Source organism: Taurulus bubalis (genome assembly GCF_910589615.1).
Source record: "Taurulus bubalis genome assembly, chromosome: 6".
Taxonomy (NCBI): Eukaryota; Metazoa; Chordata; class Actinopteri; order Perciformes; family Cottidae; genus Taurulus; species Taurulus bubalis.
The window spans coordinates 2682558-2706442 of record NC_136594.1 but is presented as its reverse complement, the minus strand read 5'-3'; the positions used below and the strand labels follow the sequence as shown (position 1 = coordinate 2706442).

The window sequence follows — 23885 nt, the reverse complement described above, 5'->3', positions numbered from 1 at the left end:
AAGACGGAGTACACACACACACACACACACACACACACACACACACACACACACGTATATTCTCTTGAGATTATAAAGCCATAAATTGTGCAAAATGGTGATAACGCCAGCCTTCATTTGAATTTCGTTCCGCCTAAAGTTCTTTTTGAAAGGACAGCCTTCTGAGAGATGCGAAGCTCCTGAAAGATGCATATGTTTTCTTTCTGGGTTATTTTAAAGTAAGAAATAAAGCACTCGATGGCTCACGTGACCGCAGAGTTTAACAGCTGCGTTTGAGACAACCTTGTAAAGTGAGACGATGAGTTTCCTTGGGAAAAATATAGTTAATTTTCTCAGAATATTACTTTCCTCCCCGGCTCAATAATTCATACATTTGTTTAAATCTACAAATTAACTAATTATGTTGTAAAACAGCAATCACAAAAAATACACTTGAAAAATGTGATTACTTTAAATATAATAGACTTTTTTTTTTAATAAAAACTCATCCGTGTATAGACAGAACCTCAAACTGTCTTTTGTACTGCAAGTATCGTAACAAGTATATTCGTTCGGTTCTTGCTCTTCGTACCTGTTGGTGTCAGCGTCAATGTTCCACTGGTCCTCTTTGGGGCCGATGATGAGGTACTGGGAGCCCTGCTGCAGGACCAGTCCATCTCTGCACCCTGCGTGAGACATGAAAAACCTCCTCTGGCCCACTTCAACTCCTGCCTCCACGCCTTCAGATTCAAAAAACATATAAAGCTGCATTATATTGAATAACTGAGCTTCCAATCCATCAAATGTGATTACGGATACATCTGTTATCTTGATTAGATCCTGTGCTGTTAAAGAGTTGTTGTCCTCCATCATGAGGCCTTAAACTTAAATTCTAGTGGGTTTTAAATGAATTAACAATATATTTAAAAAAGAGCTTATCATAAAAGATACAAGCCATTGCTTTGACTCACCCAGCTTGATAACTTGTGTGATCTCCATCTCGTATTTGTCGTAGTAACTCTGGCTGACATTCAGCACCTTCACCTGGAAAACTGAAGCACAACAAAACCGGTCAGTGCCATGAAACGTGTTGGTCATGTTAATCCTAATTATTTTTGCCCCCGACTTTTCTTACTCTTCTCCAAAGTACATTTTTTAAGTACACGGAAACGTTTACAAAAGTCTTGTGCCTCTCCTGATTCCAATATTTTCACAATCAGAGTCATAGTTTTCTGTCAAATTCAGTAGTTTGAAAAAAAAATGTTTTCATTAACTTCCCAATAATCAGTCTGCCACTCAGTGACACAGGTGCTTCAAATGAGCTAATCGGGGCAGTTTCACACACACACACATTCTGATTTAGATACATAGAGAGACACACACACATACTTATTATAGACACATCGACAGACACACACAGACCAACTGCAGGCTCTTGGTGGAGAGAGAGGAAGATTAGTGAATTTGATTGCTAACATGAAGTTAGCTTGGGTTAGACAAAATGGCCGACTGTGTGTGTCTATGTGCGCGCGTGCGTGAACGACCGTGCGCATGTAACTACGTTTGCGCGCGAGTGTGTAGCTTATTTTAAATACAGAGATGAGGAGCAACAGCTCCACTGTCCTTACGGTCTCATGTTTAACTATCGGCGCGTTCAGCTGCGTCTTTCCTCTCGGTTTATTGTACTATTTTGGTGATTTGACCATGTTTATTCCTCGGAAGCCGGAGTTTAACAGATGGTTTTGTAGACAATCCACTCCCAGTCTTAAGATCTCGTCTGCCCCTTCACCCTGGTGCCCCAATCACCATGGTAACCAGTGACCTGTGTCATGAAGCAATAGCTGCTCTCAAGTCCATCACAAATACAGAAATGTACCTCAATAACACATCTTATTACTGGTAATGTTGGCATATATATATATATATATATATATATATATATATATATATATATATATATATATATATATATATATATATATTAGTGCTGGGCAAAGATGAACAAATTTAATCGATTAATCGCATGATTTTTCTGTGATTAACAGCGAATAATCGCATTATGCGCAAAATTCAGTAATGAATGAAAAAAACTAGTGTATTGCACGTTTTATTTTAAAGTAATGTTATCAGAAAAATATAGCAGGCACTCTGACGCAACAGCTCAACAGTTTCTTCTGGTACCTGTTTTATGAACAGGTACCAGAAGAAACATTTGTCTTTTATCAGGGAACAACATAAACAGTCTATGTTCAGTAGTCAGGGTCCCTGTTAGAGGAACAAGCCACTGCTTCTTTTGTCCATGTTTAGTTTGTTGCTTACCTTAAATAAATCATGCTGTTAACGCATGATAAAATCATTGTCGCCGTTAATGGATTGCTGTGTTAACGCATTTATAACGCGTTAACGTGCCCAGCCCTAATACATATACATATATATATATATATATATATATATATATATATATATATATATATACATACACATATATATATATATATATATATATATATATATATATATATATATATATATATATATATATATACACACATATATATATATATATATATATATATATATATATATATATATATATATATATATATATACACACATATATATATATATATATATATATATATATATATATACACACATATATATATATATATATATATATATATATATATATATATATATATATATATATATATATATATGTGTATATATATATACGTATATATATATATATACGTATATATATATATATATACGTATATATATATATATATATATATATATATATATATATATATATACGTATATATATATATATATATATATATATATATATATATATATACGTATATATATATATATACGTATATATATATATGTATATATATATATATATATATATACAGATATATATGTATATATATAAAGCATGACAATGGAGCCTAATCTATGGTAATTTTAAGAATTTTTGGGAGATATTTTGTCTACTCATACTAGATTTACTTATGGTATTTGACTAGAAATAACTCAATGAAGACTATGAGACTTGTTCTTTAAACTCAGCTGTGTGTGTGAGTGTGTGTGTGTGTTAAATCAAGTACCGTGGTGTAACGTCATGCATACAAACGTCTCTCTCTCTTTGTCGGGAGCGTTTTCACTCTCGCTTCTGGAGACGCAGCAGTCACCTGGAGACCGTGAGAGAATATAAAAAAATTAAAAATAACCATGAATTGATAATAACTTAAAGTACAAACATGTCCACTGTTGCATTGCTGACACGTGTGCGCTTTTACCCTGTGTGCAGCGGCAGACATTGTTCCTGCAGATCTGAGTGAGCTCCTCTTTGTCCTCCTTGGGAGAGTAGGTGTGACTGCAGCGGTGATCTGTGAGAGAGAGAGAGAAATTATAATTACAATAAATAAACTGTACGTGTGCGGGAAGGACCGAACCTGCCATGTATTTAGTCTCAGGCAGGGTTTTTCTCTGATGTTTTGTCAGTGAGCTATGTCTTACATGTGGTGGTCACACTGTGTTTGTCCTACCTGGGTTGTAATACTCATAGACGGTGACCGAGGACGGCTGGAGGAGGCCGACTTTGAAGTTCTGCTGCAGCCTGAAGATCAGGATCTCTGGCTCTACGTGAGACACCTGGGAGGAGGACAGGGGAGGACAATTTATTCCAGCAACCGTGAAGAGGAACAAACATTACAGACAGGAGTAACAAGCGCTGGGTTTTACTGTCAATGTTTTACCTTAAACAGGTGGACGATCAGAGAGCCTCTGTCACTCAGGTTATCAACAATCTGGAAGTTACTGATGTAACTGTCCACTGAGTTCAACAGCTGGACAAACACACACATAAACACAGAATCAGTTACGATGTAGAAAACCTTTCATTAACTGCAATCTGAGAGGGAGCAATTGGGATGTGGGCTTCTTTTCTGTAAGGGAAGGAAACAAACACCCAGATAAATCAGGTCTTTTCTCAGTCGGCTTGATCTCGAGAAGATCATTCATGTTTTTATTTCATCTCGGTTCGATTTTTTGGTGTTTTTGAGAGGCATTAATAGATTTTACATGAATAAAATATATATCTATATCATTAATTTGATTGGAACTTTCATGCATTTAACTCCTCTACTCCAATCTGCCTTGAACAATGAATCAGAGTCATACATTTGTTTAATAAGACAAACTATTTTATGCAGTCAAACTCTCACGAATTCTGTTGTGGCTTTAAAGCGGCAATCCTTAATTAAGATTTCAGTCCTGGTTGATTTACAAAAATTTCAAAGTTTAGCAGTCTGCAGTCTCTTTGTTTGCACATGCCCTTCACATTTACAGAATTGTGTGCATCGTTTCAGTTTGTAACACAAAAATACATAAATATTGGAATACTTTCATATTTTAACTTGTGCTACTTCCTTCTGCAACAGATAGTAACTTAACAGACACTTATTTAAATGAAAATATTTGAGATTGATTAAAAAATACTTTTCTATAAGTGGGGATATACTCATACATAAGCAGGCTATTACCATCTCCAGGTCAGAGTTGACTGGGGTGAAGCCGGTGGGCAGATTGATGTCCAGAACCACCATCCGGACATCTCTGGGTCCTAAAGCCCTGTGGGGAGGGAAGAGACCAGTACTGAGAAAACATACTTCAGATTTTTATTTAAAGACTGCAAGACAGGCTCTATTTTGAATAAAAGTGAAAAAGGATGAAGGCAATAACTCACCTCACTTTGATGGTGATCTGGTAGGATTTTACTACATCAGCTGGGGGCTTTTCTGTTATGGGACAGAAACAAAGCATTTCTTAATGTTCTGAGGTTCGGTTGCTTTTGCTGTGGTAAGTTAAGTTATTATATTTTACGATTATGATGATATCATAATTCAGAGAAAGTAATTGAAGATTTGTTTTTCTTCTGCCTCTTTATATATATTTAACCATTGTTATAAAAAGTGCTTCATGAATAATGTTTACTTTATTTATTTTCAAATATTTTAAATATTAAGCTTTAAATTATGTGTGATAGTGGCATTGAATCATTAAACATTATAAATATCAATAAAAGGTCAAACATTTTAGGTTATGTTATCTTTATGTGAGTAATCTTTTTACTGTGTTATGTCATGTTTTAATTATATCATGTTTGATGCTGTTTGTTTCCAATATATAAAGGAATTAGAAGAGTCCAGAGAGACATCATTCATATATTATACGATAGTGTAAGAACTTGAGTTACCGCTGGATTCTTCAATAGTGACGTTGAGCTCAAAGTCCTTGCAGGGCATTTTCTCATCCACCTCATGAAGCTGGTTGTAATAGGTCACAACCTTGGGTCAAAGTTCAAGTAACAGGAAGTGACACCACATCCAAAAAAGAAGAGAGACAAGAAACAATTTAGTCAAAATAAAAACCTTGCACTCCATAAACCACTTAGAAACATCTTCCTGGTGTATTTCTGTGTATTTTTTAAATGGGTTTCACCATGTTGAACGATACCAATCTTTAGTGACAAAGTCGGACATGTGATGCTGTTGAGGATTGGGTTATGTATTGCTTTGAGTGAAATGATCTTTTACCACGTTGCATCATGCCAATTGTTTTGAGTGAAATTGTCTTCTACCACGCTTACATACGCTGTAGTACTTTCCTTTTTTTTATGACATTTTTATGACATTTATATATGGTCATGTTGTAGACGGAAGACAGGTCTAAATATGGTCCTGCTGTTTATCGGCTGACCTTGAGTAGCTTTTGCAGCTGTAACCACAAACACGCTATTGAGCGTGTGACCAAGGTCAAAGCATATTGTAATCGCACGCACCTGTTACTCCCACTATGTCTCGATAGAGATCTTCCTATGCATTTGCCTATACATACAATGATAACTAAGCACTTCTTGAGTTCCCTGAGATGGAACCACTCTTATCTGAGAAATTAAATAAGAGACTTTCCTACATTGTAATTACTGGTAACTGCTTCTAAGCGCTGAGGGGTTTTCCTCCAAGACAAAAAAGAAGCGGTTGATGAATTACAAATGTGACTTTTTACACTCTTACACTCTTAGCTACTGCGGGGAAAACCTTCAAGTAAAGACAAAGACTCAGTTATGGTACTGTGTGTATAATAACTCTTGTTAAAATAAAATGTATACTCTAAAATAAGAGTATAGAACTCTACTCAATGGGGACTCCCGTTTAATGGAATAAGATAACTTCCAGGTTTTTCGAGACGAAGAAGGTAACACCGGGCCGAGGCCATTGACCAGGGAACACAATCCAGCACGATCCTGCCTTGTTTCCAGATCCAGACAAATGTAAGTAATAGTTTGGGTTGCACTGTGTGTAAAACGGTTCATCTTCCTTTCCTATTAGAGGAAACAGTTCCGTGGAGACGTGGCTCAATAGTACAGGTAGGCCACGGGGAAACCGAACGAATGGGGTTTTTAACATCCGTCATTGTCTCTATAAATTGTAATTGAAAGCAAACTAAGAGGGAAACCTCAGGGTTCTAAAACGGGCCCTCCTTACACGGCTGGCGTAAGGAGTAGGCACTACTAAGCTCTGACCAGGTCAGGGCCGGTCCGTTACAATGCTATCATTGATTCAATTCATGCATGTGTTTATATTTTATGTGTGAAAAACTGAAAAGAAAAATGTTGCTGCACTAAAAGTGTTATAGTACCTCCAGTATTCCCTGTCCGTTCCCTCGAGCCTCCACTTCCAAATCAACATTAGCAGGCAACTGCGGAGCAAAAGCACCAGAGAAGAAGTCATGTTGTGGTAAGATCATAGAAAAAGATTAGGAGTAGAACTTGAACTCAAATTCAGGTCAATGTGGCAGGATGGTCAGAGTGGTGGCCATTTTTATTTGTACCATTGCCATTGCAACCGTTGTAGCCGGCGGGACGTGTAAAACTGCGTCGGTGTCTTGGTTTTGTTTATGGTCTCAATCTCTAGTTTTACGTCTTCTTCAATACGGCATGATGTTCATTTAGTAAATTATGGTCCATTTAGAGTCAAACAGACCATAAAGCAGGGAATCCTTCAGGGCGGTCTTGTGATCAATCTATTGATTGAGAGGTTTCCGTCTTTGAATCTTACAACTTTAACCCTTTCAAAGTGTGTTTTTACTTCATGAAAGTTAACTGTAAGGAGCCGATCACACCAGACGTGACTTTTAAAAGTGCAGTCGCTTCAAAAACTCCTTGGCAAAAATGCGCAAAAGTGTATACCGAGTGTGACATTGCGACTCCGTGCCTTGCACTTAAAAGTTGAGAATATTTTAACTTTTATGTGCGCCTAAAAAACGCTAGAAAAAACACGAAGCGCAGCATTTAAAAGGCATGCATGAAAGGCCGTACCATAGAAAAACAATGGTTTTGCTAGCGACGCGTTTTTGAGAGTCACGTCTGGTGTGATCGGCCCATAACATTGCATTGGCACATAAAATGTAATATAGTTGTTCTTAGCTCCACCCTCTCCTGTCACTTTTGGTTGCAAAACACCAGACGCAAGCTTCAAAATGGCAGCCCACAAACCAACGGGTGACGTCATGGTGACTACGTCGACTTTTTAAAGTCTACAATTTGTACTAGTCAAATGACCACAACAAACAATACAATGTCCGTTCTACTGGGAAATACAATAAAAATACACTTCGTCCTCCAATTTCACTGATTAATATTATGAAGGTTCTGAACGTCAAGTGAAAAACATCATGATACACTCCCAGTGTCTCTGACTGATGATTTTACATACACCCTGTTTTTTACTTCTAGTTTCCCTTCCCTCACCCTGGAGGACCGAGCCACGTAGGCGGTCTCGGGGTTGAAATGGTAGCGGAGGTCACTGCGTCCGGTCATCCTGACATCCACATCGAGATTGAGGTCATCAGGAGGAGGTTTGTTTATTAGGTACTCTGACAGAGCCTGAAGCACCACCATGGTGGACTGAGGAGGGAAACAGAGCACCGATAATAAGGATTGCAGGACAATTTATTGAATTCAAGATTTTTTTATAGATATAATCTGACAAAACTGCAAGCCATATTAGTGTGGAGAGAAATGACTGAGAAACATTCAAAGCCCTCAAGAAACGTGTCAACTGCTGGTTATGTTGATTCACAGTTTGTACCAGGATAGCTATCCCATTAATTATTTGTAATACTTTCTGTACATTTTGGGCAATGGTCCAAACCAATGAGCAGCACTGATTTATGGCAATTATGATTTTTTCCAGATTTTTCTTTATGTAATTTACTAAAATTTAGCCAAAACATTTTTGAAAAGATTCATCTTGGGTGAACTATTGTGGCTTCAACTGTAATGATGCATTCACACCAAAAGCATTGCGAATGGCTTATCTCTATGAAATAAGTGATCATTTCCCCTATCCAAATAACCACTATTTCTGCTTTGTACATGTTGTGGAAGTTCCACAAACGTCGGACCATCAGACCCCCTCGTGTATGGGTTCATAATATTAGCCGTCTTGAATTTCACCGACTCCTTCATCAACTGCGTCTGAATGACGGCCGCTTCCAGCGCTACTTCAGGCGGACCAGCAGCAGTTTGATTAAAAAACAGCAGGACGGCACTGATGACCGGTGGAGCATCTCAACGCTGATTGGCTTTCGCAACACAGCGTCACGCAATTTCACCAGATTCACCCTGCCGTTACCTGAGTGGAGCCGAAGCCGCCTCCTCTCCTCCGCTGGCTGTTCAGCCATTTGAACGGCGCCGCAGCTTCCTCCATGTGCCCCAACCTGACCAGAGCCAGCAGGGCGTAGCCGGTCGCCTCCAAGGTGAACAAGGTGTTCTGTGTGTCGGGCCAGTGGCTGCCACCTGGAGGAGAGGGAACAGTAAAGGAGGAAGGGGAAATATAAGCACTGATATGTCTGCTTTCAGGGGATAGTTTAGATGTTTTGAAGAGGGGTTGTATGAGGTTCTAAAATACGTCTACAGCAGTACATTGCTTTGCTACCGTGCTGGTACTTCGTTATGTTTCTCCATCTACTGTAGTTAATACACTGTTTATGGTAGAAGAACCTCTTATAACCACACTTAAAAACATTCAAATTATCGCTCAGATTTTTTTTAATGAATAACAAGAGGTCACATTCGACAGAGAAATCAATAAGTTGACTGAGGCAGTAACTGGATGTTTTTTCTAGGTACAAGTGAAACAGGGCTGAGTGTATGAGGAACCTGGAGCTGCAGCTCTGAGTAAAGATGGTGTTGGGTCGTAGGGTTGCGCTTTCCCCAGCAGAGCCAGCGCATAGGAGGCGATGGCCACGGTGTACGGTCTCCTCCCCGTCATCTCCAGCGCTCTCTTCAAGTATTCAGCTGTCGTACGGATAACCACCTGGATCTGGCACATGTGGTAGAAAAATGTATTCAGTACAACTACTGATAGTAAACCTGATCATAATAACAATTCCCTGTAGATACAAAAGTATCTAAAGGGAACAGACACCCGTTAACTGATATGAAATGTACCTCTACGTTTCGACCAGTGCAGCTGATCCCGGCCTGCTTGGCCTCACCGAGCGCTATGAGGACAAAGGCTGTCAGGGTTGTCTCGGGGTCGTCACCACGGAGACCGCCCTGGAGACACAAACAAGAAGTTTGCATTAAAGTGTTGAATACTTGAATAGAAAAAGTCCATCTATCCATCCATTTTCATCCGGCAGCAGGCCCAGCAGGTTGACCCAGACTTCCCTCTAACCCGCAACATATTCCAGCTCATTCTGGGGAATCCTGAGGCGTTCGCAGGCCCACTGGTAGATATAATCCCTCCAGCGTGTTCTGAGTCTTCCCCAGGGTCAGGACGTGCCTGGAAAACCTCAAGTGGGAGGCACTCAGGATTAGATACAAAACCACCTCAGCTCGACACAAAGGAGTAGCGCCTCAACTCCAAGTTCCCTCCTGATGTCCGAGTTCCTTACCCTATGTCTAAGGCTGAGCCGAGCCACCCTACGGCGGAAACTCATTTTGGCCGATTGTATCCGCGACCTCGTACTCTTGGTCACGACCCAGAGTTCGGGACCATAGGTGAGGGTCGGCACATAGACCGCCTGGTAAATAGAGAGCTTCGCCTTCCGGCTCAACTCCCTCTTCGCCCAGACGGTCCGGTGCAGCGCCTGTTCTATTGCTGCAGCCGCACCGATCCGCCTGTCGATCTCCCGCCCCATCTTACCCTCACTCGTGAACAAGACCAGAGATACTTGAACTCCTTTACTTGGGGTGGGCACTCCGTCCCAACGTGGAGGGAGCAATCCACCGGTTTCCGGCAGAGCACCGTCTTCAGGTGCTGCATCCTCTCCAGCGGACATGTTGGTCAGGTTTAGGAGTTCCTCAAAGCCACCTTCCGGGTCAGCAGCTCCTTTCCCCGCTGACAACAGCCTGGGGTAGGCCCTGCTTTCCCTTCCTGAGCCGTCGGATGGTTTGCCAGAACCTCCTCGAGGCCAACAGAAAGTCCTTCTCCAAGGCCCCCCCGAACTCATCCCATGCCCGAGGCACTGATGACCTTCCAACCACAGCTCTTCACGGCCACGTCCACAATAGAGGCTTTGAACATGGTCCCCTGGGATTGCATGTCCCCAACCTCACTCGGGATGTGTGATAAGTTCTCCCGGAGTTGGGAGTTGAAGACCTCCCGGACAGGATCCTCCAGCAGACGTTTCCAGTTCTCCGACTGACTCCAAGAAGGCCGGATACTCCGAACTGCTGTTTCCCCGCAACCCACAGGCTCAGGGAAGGGACTATTTAATTGAATGACCAGTCATATAGAAGCATTAAAAAAATAAAATACATCTTTTTTTCTTCCCTAGCATATATTTTTGATATAAATGCTGTTGTTAACTTGCTGTTGCTCCAGAGTGCCTGTTATATTATTCTGATAATAATACTTTAAAATAAAAGCGCGCAATACACTAGTTTTTACTTCATGGTTTTGCCGCATAATGCAATTAATTGCAATTAATCTCAGAAAAATCATGCAATTAATCAGTTAAATTTTTTCCACTTTTCCCAGCCCTAATATATATATATATATATATATATATATATATATATATATATATATATATATATATATATATATATATATATAAATGAAAGAACTTCCAGAAGGCTGAAAGTTTAGAAATAATTTCCAGGCAGGGTTTCTCACCGTCATGGTAGTGCTGTAAACCGGGTTGCTCTCCACAAAGTTGCTCCTAGAAAACTGCATTCTCAACAAATAGATCAGAGGGTCGCACACATGCTGCTTGTTGATACTGATGATGGAGTAAGCCATGGAGAAAACTTTCACCACGTACGCCGTGATCCTGACAATCAAGCGGACTGTGATTAGAACTACATCTGATCACTTTTAAAAACGTTACACAACGTATATAACAGGTTAAGTGATGAGGACTTGACCACTGATAAACTCATTCTGACTGTTGAAGTGATTTTCAGTATTTCATTTCAGAATGTGGTACAGAAAAAATGTCTTTGCATGCACAAATTCAAACCTCCCAAATGTTACATCGGTTCCCTTCAATTATTTATATTTTTCTTGAAAATCGGCAAAGTTTGTATGTATGTATTTATAACAAAATGTTGAGAGTACCATGTACTTGCACCTTCACTCCTGTAGGGGGGGTAGGAGCCATCATATTTTCTGTAATCCAGCTGTTTATCATAGCCTGAAAAGAACATGAAAGAATCAAAAGATAGCATATGAAGGAGAGCGAGAGAGAGAGATACATCTTAAATTACTCATAATGTAAATATAGCTTCCAAAATGTTGGCATTCATCCATTGCTGTTTCTATTCAACCACTCATCCATGTATCTGACTGCAATTCATCGATCAATCCATCCATCCATTCCATGTATCCAAATAGATACATGGATAGATAGATACATCTATCCATTCATCCAGCCATTCAATCATTGCTGTATACAACCACACATCCACACATCCATCCATTGATTTATGTATCCATTCGTGTATTCAAAAAGCCATTTAGCAATCTTTCTATCAGACCAGGGGTTGATACATGTTTCTAACTCTCCTTCCACCCATCTAGTCCTATATGATTAATCAACTACCCATCCATTGATCCCTCCAAATATGGATAAAACTATCCAACCATCCCCAGACATTGAGATCAGTCCATCCACTCATCTACACACTAGGAAATCAAATACATCAATTCATTCATCCATCCATCCATCCATCAGTCCATCCAAGTTATATTTGTTTGCATGTGTTCATTTAAACAGATATCAATCACTCATTGTCCTGCTTCTCTTTACGTTTTTGGGATATCCTCCATTCATCTTTCAATGCCTTATTTCATTCATTCTCACCTCTCTTGATGTAGCGGAGAGCTTCAGCCTTGCGCTCCACACCTACACTCTCCCAGTTGTTGGTTCGCTCCAGGTAGAGCGTGGCGATGAGCGGCAGAGTGATGCCGGCCAAGTTCTGCTCCACACAGCCGCCGGGCATCCGGATCAGGGAGGCCAGGGAGTCCTCACTGATGGAGTTATCAATGCTGTCTGCCAACACATTGCCTTGAGGAGAGAGGAGGAATCAGGAATCGGAGCACTTCCCCAAGGTACATTTTTAATCCTTTTCACCACTCAGTCAGTGACTGACCTCTGACATTGATGAATGTCTCTGGCACAGAGTTTGGTACAACTGACTCCAGTTCTTGCTTGCCCACACGAACAATTTGCATTCCTGTAGTGGACAGAAGCAAAGAGCCAAAAAGTTACACTTTTCAATCCCAGAACTGAAAAGCATCCATGCATTACAACGTAAAGACACCACATTAAGAATTCAAAGATTTTCAAAATAGATCTTTTAGTTGTTTTGTGAGTGAAGATGTACTGAATAATTTCATAGATCACACTGTTACATTTATAGAATATTCTATTTAGCATGTTTGTATTTTCTATTCTTTTGACTCTTGACTGTTGTATTCAAATGTCCTTTTGTGGCGTATATGTTTTTTGCACTTTCTCTCGATGCTGTGTTTTTTTAAGTAAAAACTTTGAATCGCCTTGTTGCTAAAATTATAAAGATGCCTCTTATTTAAAGGAGATAATAGGAAATCATGCATCGCTGCTTACCTCCGTGAGCAGATGGCTTCAACACCGTACTCCAAACTTTAGTCTTCTGCACTCCATCCAGCTGTTTGGGGTCAGAAAAAAGATATCTTTTAATTACCTTCATAACATCTATATTCTATCTTACATTCAAGGAAGGACACACTTTTTTACAATCCAGAATATCAACTTTCCTATTTCAGCAGCTGACCCTGTTTTTAGAAGAACAAAGACACTTCCATCATCAAGAGTTACTCACCACCACACGGAGTTGTTTCTGGATGCGGTCTCCTCCGAAACCTCTGCTTACCACCATCACCTCCAGAGGAAGTTTCCCCACCACCAGCGGCATGATGGTGTACGGCACCGTGACAGAAGAGCCGGCCGGCAGCGTCACTTCCTGCGTGTGTTTCCGCTTGAAGGCAATGCTGCACATGCCTTTTGTCGTCATTAGCACCACCCTCACCTGAACGGGAAACCAGGCACAGCATTCATTGATTCAAGATTTATTTTATTGAATGAACTTTGAGTGGAAACAGAGAGTAAACCCAGCATTTTATTTTTAGCCATGAATCCTGCTGACTATACTGATCCCCTGACTTTTCCTCAAGCGCCACCATGCAGCTGGTATTTGTGGTTCTACAAGTTAAATGTATGGACAGCTATTGGATGGATTACTTATCAATTTATGACCTAATACATGCAAAACTAATGACATTCCCATCAGCTTATTCCTGTAAAATTTGCCGAAAAACGCCTATCCAGGTATACCCAAAGTAAATTGCAAGCTGTACTTGAACTATTTGGAGTAAATGCATGGTCTTGGTCTCTTTTGAAAGATAACACTGAAGCTTTTTTCCCTCAATAGTCAGAATCACTTGAAGTGCTGCTGACACTGAGTTATATGAGTTTGAACACACTAAAGTATAAGGTTTTTATTTCCGCCTGAACATTTATTTGTAAATAGATGCCTGTAGATGACTATAAATGTGACTTATGGACTGGAAAACACAATGGGACAATAGCCTGAAGCCTTTTCTAGTCTGAGTAAAAAGCAGATAACAATATCACAGAAAATGAATATTTTACACATGTTTTTCTAATGAAATGTCTAGGCGTTTTTTCATTTTGAGACTGAAAATATTCATGATATATACACTATATACCTGCTAATATTCTTAACATCACAATGCATGACTGTACTTTTAATGTAAATCAGGTGCCGGTGCATTAAAACAAAAGAGAGCTTGAGTTTGCTGCAAATCAGATGAGACTACGCCTGTTGTAGAAAATTAATTCTATATTTACTAAATTCTCCAGATGAATGATAAGGAATTGACTGTGCTGTGTGTCGTTCTGAAGTGATTTTCTTACACGCAGGTCCTCGTAGTAGTAGTTATGCACCACTACTTTAATCTGGACCTGTTCGTTCCTCGCCACTGAATACGGCAGCTTCAGGTCCACGAAGAAACGCTTCCACGCTCTGACGTTGTAAGGCTCCGCAACACAGAAGCCTACAGACATTCAGAAGCACATTGGTGATGGGGATTCTGTACATTTCTTAATGTGTTTGACGTACAAGAGTTTGCTGTGCTTATTGTATCTATTTCCTTTAGAGTTGAGCAACTTGGATAACACAATCGACAAAATGTCTACCGAAATAACTTTTTAAATGTAGTGGTGGTGCCGGTTGATGTTAAGAAATTATATACATGTGCAGTGCATTGTGACATTTTAGCAAAGCGAAGGCCCTCTGTAAAGCCAGAGCAGCCTATTACTCATCAATAGTAAAGAAAAATAAGTACAACTCCGGGTTTCTCTTTAGCACTTTGGCCAGGGTGACGGAGTCACAGCTCTGTGGAGCCGTGCTTTCCTATAGACCTCAGTAGTAATGACTTCATGAACTTCTTCAATGATAATATTCTGGCTATTAGAGGCAGGATCGGTGATCTCCTGCCCTCGGCCACTGCCGGTCTATCCTCAGGTGGAGCGGCCATGGAGGAGGCTGTGGGCCCTGATGTGTGTCTGGATGGCTTTTCTCCCATCAACCTCGACCAACTGTCTTCAACGGTTTCTACTTCTAAACCTTCTACCTGTCTCCTGTACCCCATCCAACGAGAAGTTTTACCTTTTAATTAGTGCCTCTCTACTAGATATTATCAATGGGTCATGTACCACAGTCTTTCAAAGTGTCTGTAATTAAACCTCTTCTTAAGAAGCCCACTCTGGATCCAGAGGTGTTGGCTAACTACAGACCTATCTCGAACCTCCCCTTCCTCTCTAAGATACTAGAGAATGTAGTCGCAAAACAGCTGTGTTTCTTTCTACATAACAATAGTTTATTTGAGATTTAGAAGGATTTAGAAAGCATCATAGCACAGAGACAGCATTAGTGACAATTACTAATGACCTTCTAGTTGCATCAGATAGGGGACTTGTCTCTGTACTGGTCTTGTTAGACCTTAGTGCAGCATTCAACACCATTGACCAGCACATCCTATTACAGAGACTAGACCAGTCAAATGACATTAAATGTACAGCACTAAGCTGGTTTAAGTCGTGTTTACCAGATCGATCTCAGTTTGTATTTGTAAACGAATAGGCCTCGATGACCACCGCCGTTCGTTATGGAGTTCCACAGGGTTCTGTGTTTGGACCAATTTTATTCACCTTATATATGCTTCCTTTAGGCAATATTATCAGAAAACACTCCATAAACTTTCATTGCTATGCTGATGATACTCAACTATATATATATATATATATATATATATATATATATATATATATATATATATATATATATATATATATATATATACATAAAAATATATCGATCAAGCCAGATGAAACCAACCAGGTCGCTAAAATTCAAGCATAAAAAACGGGATGACCTGCAACTTTCTGCTGCTGAACTCGGACAAGACTGAAGTTATTTTACTCGGACCAGAACACCTCAGAAATAAATAATCTAATGATATAGTTTTCTCTTGATGGCACCACCGTAAGGAATCTCTGAGTTATCTTTGATCAGGATTTGTCCTTTAACTCCCACTTAAAACTAATCTCAAGGACTGCCTTTTTTTCACCTACGTAACATTTAAATAATCAGGTACATCTAGTCTCAAAGCCATGCTGAAAAACTAGTTCACGCATTTGTTACTTCAAGACTATGTTACTGTAACTCCTTATTATCAGGCTGCTCCGGTAAGTCCCTTGGGTCTCTCCAGTTGATCCATAATGCTGCAGCTCGTGTGCTAACGAGGACGCGGAAGAGAGATCACATTACTCCTGTACTAGCTGCTCTCCACAGGCTCCTTGTGAAATCACAAATCAAATTTAAAATCCTTCTCCTCCCCTACAAAGCCTTAATTGGTGATGCACCATCATATCTTAAGGAGCTTATAGTGCCATATTACCCCACAAGAGAGCTGCGCTCACTGAATGCAGGGTTACTTGTGGTTCCTAGAGACTTAAAAAGTACGTTGGGAGAGCCAGAGCCTTCAGTTATCAAGCTTCACTTTCAGTCCGAGGTTAGTTGGGTTTTTTTCTCCCCAAAATCAAGATTACGGTTGTGACATTTCTGCTTCGTTAGACTTTTCTAATGGAAAGTGATATCAAGATTACGGTTGTGACATTTCTGCTTCGTTAGACTTTTCTAATGGAAAGTGATATTATGTTATTATGGAGACTGAAAGCTCCACTTTCAGTCTGAGGGGCAGACAGTCACCTCTTTTAAGAGTAGACTTAAGACTTTTTTTTGATAGCGCTTATAGTTAGGGCTGTATCCGACCTGTGATTTGGGAAGCTTTTTTCAGAGGGAGAGTCAGGCAACTCCCCTCGCGATTCACAAGGGCAACTCACCCCGTGATTCCGTTAGAGAGATTTCTCCTTAAATTGTCAGACTGCAGGAGTTTTTCCTGATCCGATGTGAGGTCCTGGGACAGGGATGTCATATGTATACAGATTGTAAAGCCCTCCGAGGCAAATTTGTAATTTGTGATGCTGGGCTATACAAAATAAACTGAATTGAATAGAACTAAATGTAGACCTCTCAAAGTTAAGTGCTTGCATATTCATAGTCCGGCTTTCATATAAGTGGGGACACTGAATATGTGAAATCTCCATTTTTAAAAGCCAGAGTTGTCGTCACAAGCTGTGGCAGGCTTCGTAAAATGTCGTGGGAGAAAAAGAGCCACAATGTGACAAACACTCAGCCCCACCGTCTGGGGGGATCATAGGGTACAGATGACCCTGAAATGGGATCAAGTACAACAGTTGACTCTGCTCTAGGGCGGGGCTACTGTGATTGACAGGTCTCTACTGGAGACGTGTACTGCATCTCTAAGTAACTCCTCAAAATGACTCAAATATGGTAACGTCCGTTCGTTGGTTGCGAAAAAAACATGGTGATGGCCGTAATCCAAAACTCAAGCGGTTCAAAACGGCAGTCTACGAACCAATTGGTGACGCCACAATGACAACATCCACTTCTTATATACAGTCGATGTGGGGGTTAGATGTGCAGAACAGACATGTGCCGCTAATTTAAAGATGTAAAGGGTAGTAGTTTGACAAAAAAAGAAAAGCCAGAGAACAATAGAGAGAACAAGAGAATGAACATGGAGGAATGGGAACACTGTGGGCCTCGCTCACTCAAATGACTGAGGCAGACTAGTAAATGAAAGACTTTTAAAGTTAGAGTGAAGATACTGATATCATATAAAACTAGGCCTGGATTGGGTCTGGATGAGGGAACCAATTTGGAAGATTTCTTTCTATAATTCCTGATGGCTACCCTCCTCCTCCTCGTACCCGTGTGAGGTGATGCACTGACGGCCAGAATTCCCCACTCTGTGATGCTGTCGGGTAAGGCATGGTTCACGTTCTTCACCGCCAACCTGTTGATAAGATTCATGTCCTTGTTATCACCAGGAGGTTCAAGGTCAAAACCACTCTTTTTAAAGGTTTAATAAAAACAATGTAGCATAGCTGTCTACGTGGATGGATTATGAGACAATGGGCAAAGACATGTAAAGGACACAGGCCCAAGAGCCAAAGATTCAAAGATACATATTAGTCATTTTGCATCTCTTCCTAGTCGTTCTGTGTCTCTTTTTATGCCATTTTGCATCTCTTTGTAGTCACTTTGTATCTATAATGGCCATTGTAAATATATTTGTAGTCAATTTGTTTCCATTTCTGGTCATTTTGCATCTCTTTATAGACATTTTGTGTCTTTTTTGTTATTTTGCATCTCTTTGTAGTCATTTTGTGTCTCTTTCTGGTTGTGTTACATCTCTTTGTGGAAGTTTTGTCATTCTTTTTTTGTTTTGATGCAACTTTAATGTTTCACTCACCCGTCTCTGTCAGCCTGGTTGGGCAGGTTGACATCCATCCACAGCCAAGACTCATAGAACTTGGATCGCAGATACACTTGAGTCTCATCCAGATACTCCTCATCTTCCTCCTCCTCCTCTTCCTCCAATGGTGTTTGTCCCACTCTTCCAAATTCACCTCGGCATCCCTCTAATAAATGTTCACGTTCATGACACATTTTTACATGATTACCAGGTCTTAACCTCTTATTACATATCTCTATTATATGAATTTGGAAGCTATTAACATGTCTGCACACACAACAAATTCAGTAAAAGTTATCTTTACAGTCATTGTTTCTACCTGAAACACATTGTGTGAGGTCTGACAAACGTGTTGAATGCATTTCCTTCCTAATAAATTAACCACATCTAAAGCTGTTTTTCTTTTAAAAGTGTTTCACATCCATGTTTACTCGCACTATTGGAGATTAAAAAAATAGTGCAGGTTGCCTTTAATGAGCTCAGTGGAAGAATTTGGATTCGTGCCTCTAGCAGCTCTTGGGATGGCAATATTGGACCATCACATTGGCAATGATATTCATTTTATGTCCCCCTCAAGATGAATTGATTATCCTCTGACTCGACTTTGTAATTTTTCTAATAGTTAAATTTGAAATCTCAAAACATATTGGCTATTTGAAGGTCTGATTACAAAAAGCTTGGAGGCAAGGTACAATATTCAGTGAGTTTCAGTGAAACTAGCACATATCGGAATATCGGAGATCATTGTTTACAGTCCGATTAGCAACTTCCGATGCGAGAATGGAGGCGGAGAAGAGAGACGACGTCTGCGACCGGATGGTTTCACAAGAAGCCCCTTTGCACTGAGTTAACAGCGGCGTTGTAGTCGAGACAAACCGGGACCAAGTCATAACCCAGTCCCGAGTTTATTCAGACCGAGACAAGACCAGGACTTTGAGGGGTTGAGAACACGTCAAGACCAAGATCAAGACCTTCGAGAAGTGGTCTTGAGACAGGTCTCGAAACCGAGACCAATCTCCACTACTACAACATCCATCCATCCATCCATTCTCCGAACCGCTAATCCTGTTTAGGGTCGCGGGGCGCTGAGCCGATCCCTGCTGTCATTGGGCGAAGGCAGGGTACACCCTGGCCAAGACGCCAGTCTATCATAGGGCTCATATAGAGAGACAGACAACCATTCACGCTCACATTCACACCTATGGGTAATTTAGAGTCCAATGAACCTAAGCTGTCTTTGGACTGTGTACTACAACATTGTTAAAAGATTATTTTTTTGCAAATAAAGAGCTAAATCGCCATCAGAAGCCAGTGGGTTCAGAGATTGCATTTCGGCCAATGCTTTCTGCCTCATTTGCGCTCCACGTGGACCGTTAACCCACGTACAACTAAAGCCTGCTCAAGCTTGATTGGTACATGAACTACAAACACAAACCAGAATGCTTCCCATGCCAAAATCATGTCCCAATTCCTACAAATTCAGCAAAAAGATGATTTGGTTTGTGACCAAACACCTGCAAACTAATGGCATTCCCATCACCCTCAGCTGACCTTTGTGTTTGGTGATAGTTAGCACACGGTAGCATGCCAACACATTAAAACAACACTATGAACATCACATCATAAAATATCAAAGAAAGATGTGAAAATGCTTTCTGCTAATTTAAAATGAAACAGAAAGAAAAAAGTAGAGTAATTACCAATTGATGGACTCATACCACACACTATGGATTTAATACCGACTGAAGAAGTGAGTTCAAAGCAGTCGTCGGATAGAGCTTGGTTCCTGAAGGTGGCGCAGCAGTAGCGGAAGGCACTAATGCACTCCCAGCCCTCCGTGATGTAGAGGGAGCGTCGCTTGCAGGTGTACGGCATGGGGATCTCCCTGAGGCCGTCCTTACAGCAGCGATGCTGCAGCTTCTCCTTGTAATGACTCTCTGGAGGCAGAAGGAACCAGCTGTCAGTCTTCAGTGCTAATAATATAACATCAATATTTTCTAATAGGAACTGATCCAGTGAAGAAAGTGGAAAATTGAGCAGCTAAAGAGCCAGATGTTTTCCTCAGAAGTTGTTGGAGTCCAAACCAGAAAATAGAATATTGACTTTGATTCATCAGATAGCTCAGGGGTCGGCAACTCGCGGCTAGCCCCACTCTTGCAGCTCTCTGAGGCTCTGAAACTTATTTTTTTTTGCCCAGTGGAAAATCTTTCAAAGGGAACTCCTCTTATCTTGGAGTTTGAGGTGATATTGAGTCACTGAAAAAAAATTAAAATATTTTTTAAATTAAATGTGCGTCACATCCTATTATGTCGCTGTCAAGGACCTTCCCCCGCAGGTGGCTCATCATGATTTGCAGAGCCCCGCCCTTGCTAAACTATAAACGGATAAATATAAAAAAGAAAAGTATAGAGTTTAATTCTGCGTGGATGTATTAATTTGTTTCACTGCCAACGATGGCTTACCTGTATGCTTGATATGGTGAGAAATGCTCAAACAACAAAACATTAAATGTTGAAAGACTCTTCCAGAACTAACGCACAGCATTTACTGAAAAGTATCAAGCTGCAGAAGAGCGAAGAAGAGCGATTCCTCAACTGCTGCAGCAAACTGAGTAAAGTAAATATACTTTCAGGAAGTGGATTAAGTCTCCAAACTCCACTACTGCTGCTGGTTCTGTGGCAGCTCATGAGACACTGAGGCGTCCGTTAGTAAAAACGGATCCGTCCTCCTCCGTTTGCGGTGCTCTAAAACTCCGGCGGAGTGAGACCTCACATGAGGAGGACAGGGATCAAATCTGCTACCTTGTGAATAAAGGACGAACACTCTACCACATTAGCGAAATATATAGGTAGGACTCACGTTCGCATAGTTGAGTTTTTAACCTAAATCTATGCCGACATTTTTCTTTCTCCTCTTCATAAGAGTTTGATAGTTATACAAGTATACTAGTTATACATAGCTAACAGGTAAAATAGCAATACAATGTCAATCATTGTCTTGTCTCTATAATTTCATAAATACAACAAATTATAGTTGTTGTATATATAATATGACTATATATAAAACTTTATAAGCTGTGATATCAAATACCTTTTGTGGCTCCAGACAAATTTTTTTGGGTGGAAAAAAAGGTCAAAATGGCTCTTTGGATAGGACAGGTTTCTGACCCCTGAGATAGATGAAAACACAAAACCAGTGAGATGTATTGCTTCTCTATGTCTACCAGATGTGAATAAAAGGTTCCTGCTCACACATCGGCAACTAGATGGGCACTTGATGGGAGGCGATTTAAGGAAAGTGAAAAACAACGGGCCCTGTGATTCAAATCCACTGCCAAATTGAATGGGTTCTTTCTCAGCCCAAGCTCCATCCTTCCACCAAGTTTCATGAAAATGGAACCAGTAGTTTTTCTGTTATCCTGCTGACAAACAGACATAAAAACCAACAAACCAAAAACATAACCTCCTCGGCAGAGGGAGTCATCATTTTACAATGTCAGATTGTTGTGGTACTCTTTTTTTCGCCTAAGTGGCCAATTAGTAAATTGACTAATTTTACTCACCCAGCTGGGCTTTACGCTGCAGCAGTTCGGCAGAGCGCCTCCCTCTGGCACTGCGTGGACACTGCAGCTCTAAGGAGACAACAATATGTGACCATTTCTGTTTATCTGCATTTCTCCATCATGAAAAATCTTTAAAAACTTTAAAAACCAGCATTTAATAAAAAGGTGCCACTCTGAATGCCAAACTGATTCTAAAAGAGTGTTAATGTCTACTCATTATCTTCATTTGCAGGAGAAGAAGTAGTACTAACAGACGTTTTTTGTTTAAACTATCTAACTAAATATTGGCATTATATCAGCCTTTGACATGACTTACTGTTTGCCTCAGTAACCAACCACCTGTAGCTCCAGTGTTGCTTCACTTTGAGCAAACACACAGAGCAAACAAGACCTTCTACAAAGGAGGAAGTTGGACTCCAACCGCTGACAGAGCTACTTTAACAGCAACTACCTTTTGTTCTCTTTATTGATATAACTATGTAGGGTATATAATAGATTTGTACAGCTCAGATTAAAGTATGTTTTCATGTATTCAATTTGTTGGAGTATTATTCAATCATATATCAAGTTCAATGCCTCCCTCTATTTTTAAAGCAGGCTTTGCCCCCATTTAATGAATACATTAAGAAATAAAGAACACAGCATTAACTTTATTTAAGATGAAGAGAGTTTGTTGAAATCACAGCATATGAAGTAATCCTGTGAACTAGTTTTGCTCAACAGCTTGAGACAATTCACTGGATAAAGGCAACATGGGAACGATATGCAGAGCCACGTCAAATCAACGTATCGATGAGATCTATCAGCTGGATCTGAAAAACATCACTTTTCTTATTGAAGTAGCTCAAATTAGGGCCGGGCGATTCTTTAATATGAATTGTATCATGATGAAATCAAATATCAAGAGATCATAGACTGTTTATCTATTGAAGTACCAGGAAACATGCTACATCGGCAGCTGCTCCATGCTCGTTGGTTACCTTGTCTGGTTTGGGTTTGGAACCCGGCGCTGGAGGCGTAGAGCAGTCCAGCGTCTGAGAACACTGATCTGGCTTCGCTGCCTCCCCCTCGGGTGCAGCCGATGTCTCCGTGCTCCACCGCGGCCCAAATCTGAGGACAAGGTCCCGTTGAGGACAAGGTGACGAGAGGCTTTTGAGTTTTGGTATGGTACTTTAAAAACAATCATGATGCTTGTCGGTTTGGGACAAGAAATAACCTGTTGACTTGTACCAACATTTAAAAATATCTGAAAACAATCACACCCACCTTCCTCTGAGTAAGTCTGTCCCGGTTGAGCAGATACACAGCGTTGTCCACGACCACCAGGCTGACCTTTGCCCCCGGATCACCTCTGAGCTGAAAACTAAAGTTCTTTCCGGGCGTGTAGTACGGAAGATTTCTGTCCACCGGCCCGACTTTCAGCTGGAAAACAGACGTTTTCGATTAAATTCATTTGAACAGCCCTAAATCATAGATTTGCCTCAAAGAGCCCATGAAACTCCCAAGACTCACTGGTTCCTGCTAAAGACAAGAACAGCTCACAATCATACAGTTTTTTTGTGTTAGTTTTGTAAGGCTCAGTAACTTCCTAAAACATCTGGACACTAGTTTTTAAGTGACGCAAACACAAGCAAATCGTGCATTTGTGAGGGACCATCTTCAGCGGCGGATTAATCCACATTTCATGCTCAAGTGAGGATTTGCAGGACGGTGTGTGTGTGTGGGATTGAGTCCAAATGAATCACAGTGTGTGCGAGTACATGGTGATGAAGGAACACAAAGGGAAGGCAAGGCGATTCAAAGTGCTTCACATAAAACCATTAAAAGTATCAAAACATAATGCAGAT

At 40.4% G+C, this 23885-nt stretch overlaps 1 protein-coding gene across 1 annotated transcript in view; it reads right to left on the bottom strand.

Moving 5' to 3' along the window:
- LOC306738070 (complement C3-like) overlaps positions 1 to 23885 on the bottom strand; it is a gene marked incomplete at both ends in the record, with an annotated part of 40128 nt that overhangs the window by 1355 nt on the left and 14888 nt on the right. The window contains 27 exons of the mRNA XM_079219898.1: positions 572 to 719; positions 951 to 1031; positions 3099 to 3182; positions 3291 to 3380; positions 3540 to 3645; positions 3750 to 3839; positions 4536 to 4623; positions 4739 to 4790; positions 5249 to 5339; positions 6694 to 6753; positions 7805 to 7960; positions 8691 to 8854; positions 9218 to 9380; positions 9509 to 9616; positions 11184 to 11340; positions 11628 to 11703; positions 12373 to 12576; positions 12662 to 12745; positions 13138 to 13198; positions 13373 to 13579; positions 14488 to 14627; positions 17929 to 18014; positions 18474 to 18642; positions 20216 to 20413; positions 22039 to 22107; positions 23019 to 23148; positions 23305 to 23460. Coding sequence (XP_079076024.1) covers positions 572 to 719; positions 951 to 1031; positions 3099 to 3182; positions 3291 to 3380; positions 3540 to 3645; positions 3750 to 3839; positions 4536 to 4623; positions 4739 to 4790; positions 5249 to 5339; positions 6694 to 6753; positions 7805 to 7960; positions 8691 to 8854; positions 9218 to 9380; positions 9509 to 9616; positions 11184 to 11340; positions 11628 to 11703; positions 12373 to 12576; positions 12662 to 12745; positions 13138 to 13198; positions 13373 to 13579; positions 14488 to 14627; positions 17929 to 18014; positions 18474 to 18642; positions 20216 to 20413; positions 22039 to 22107; positions 23019 to 23148; positions 23305 to 23460 — 3218 coding nt within the window. The remainder of the gene's footprint in view (positions 1 to 571; positions 720 to 950; positions 1032 to 3098; positions 3183 to 3290; positions 3381 to 3539; positions 3646 to 3749; positions 3840 to 4535; positions 4624 to 4738; positions 4791 to 5248; positions 5340 to 6693; positions 6754 to 7804; positions 7961 to 8690; positions 8855 to 9217; positions 9381 to 9508; positions 9617 to 11183; positions 11341 to 11627; positions 11704 to 12372; positions 12577 to 12661; positions 12746 to 13137; positions 13199 to 13372; positions 13580 to 14487; positions 14628 to 17928; positions 18015 to 18473; positions 18643 to 20215; positions 20414 to 22038; positions 22108 to 23018; positions 23149 to 23304; positions 23461 to 23885) is intronic.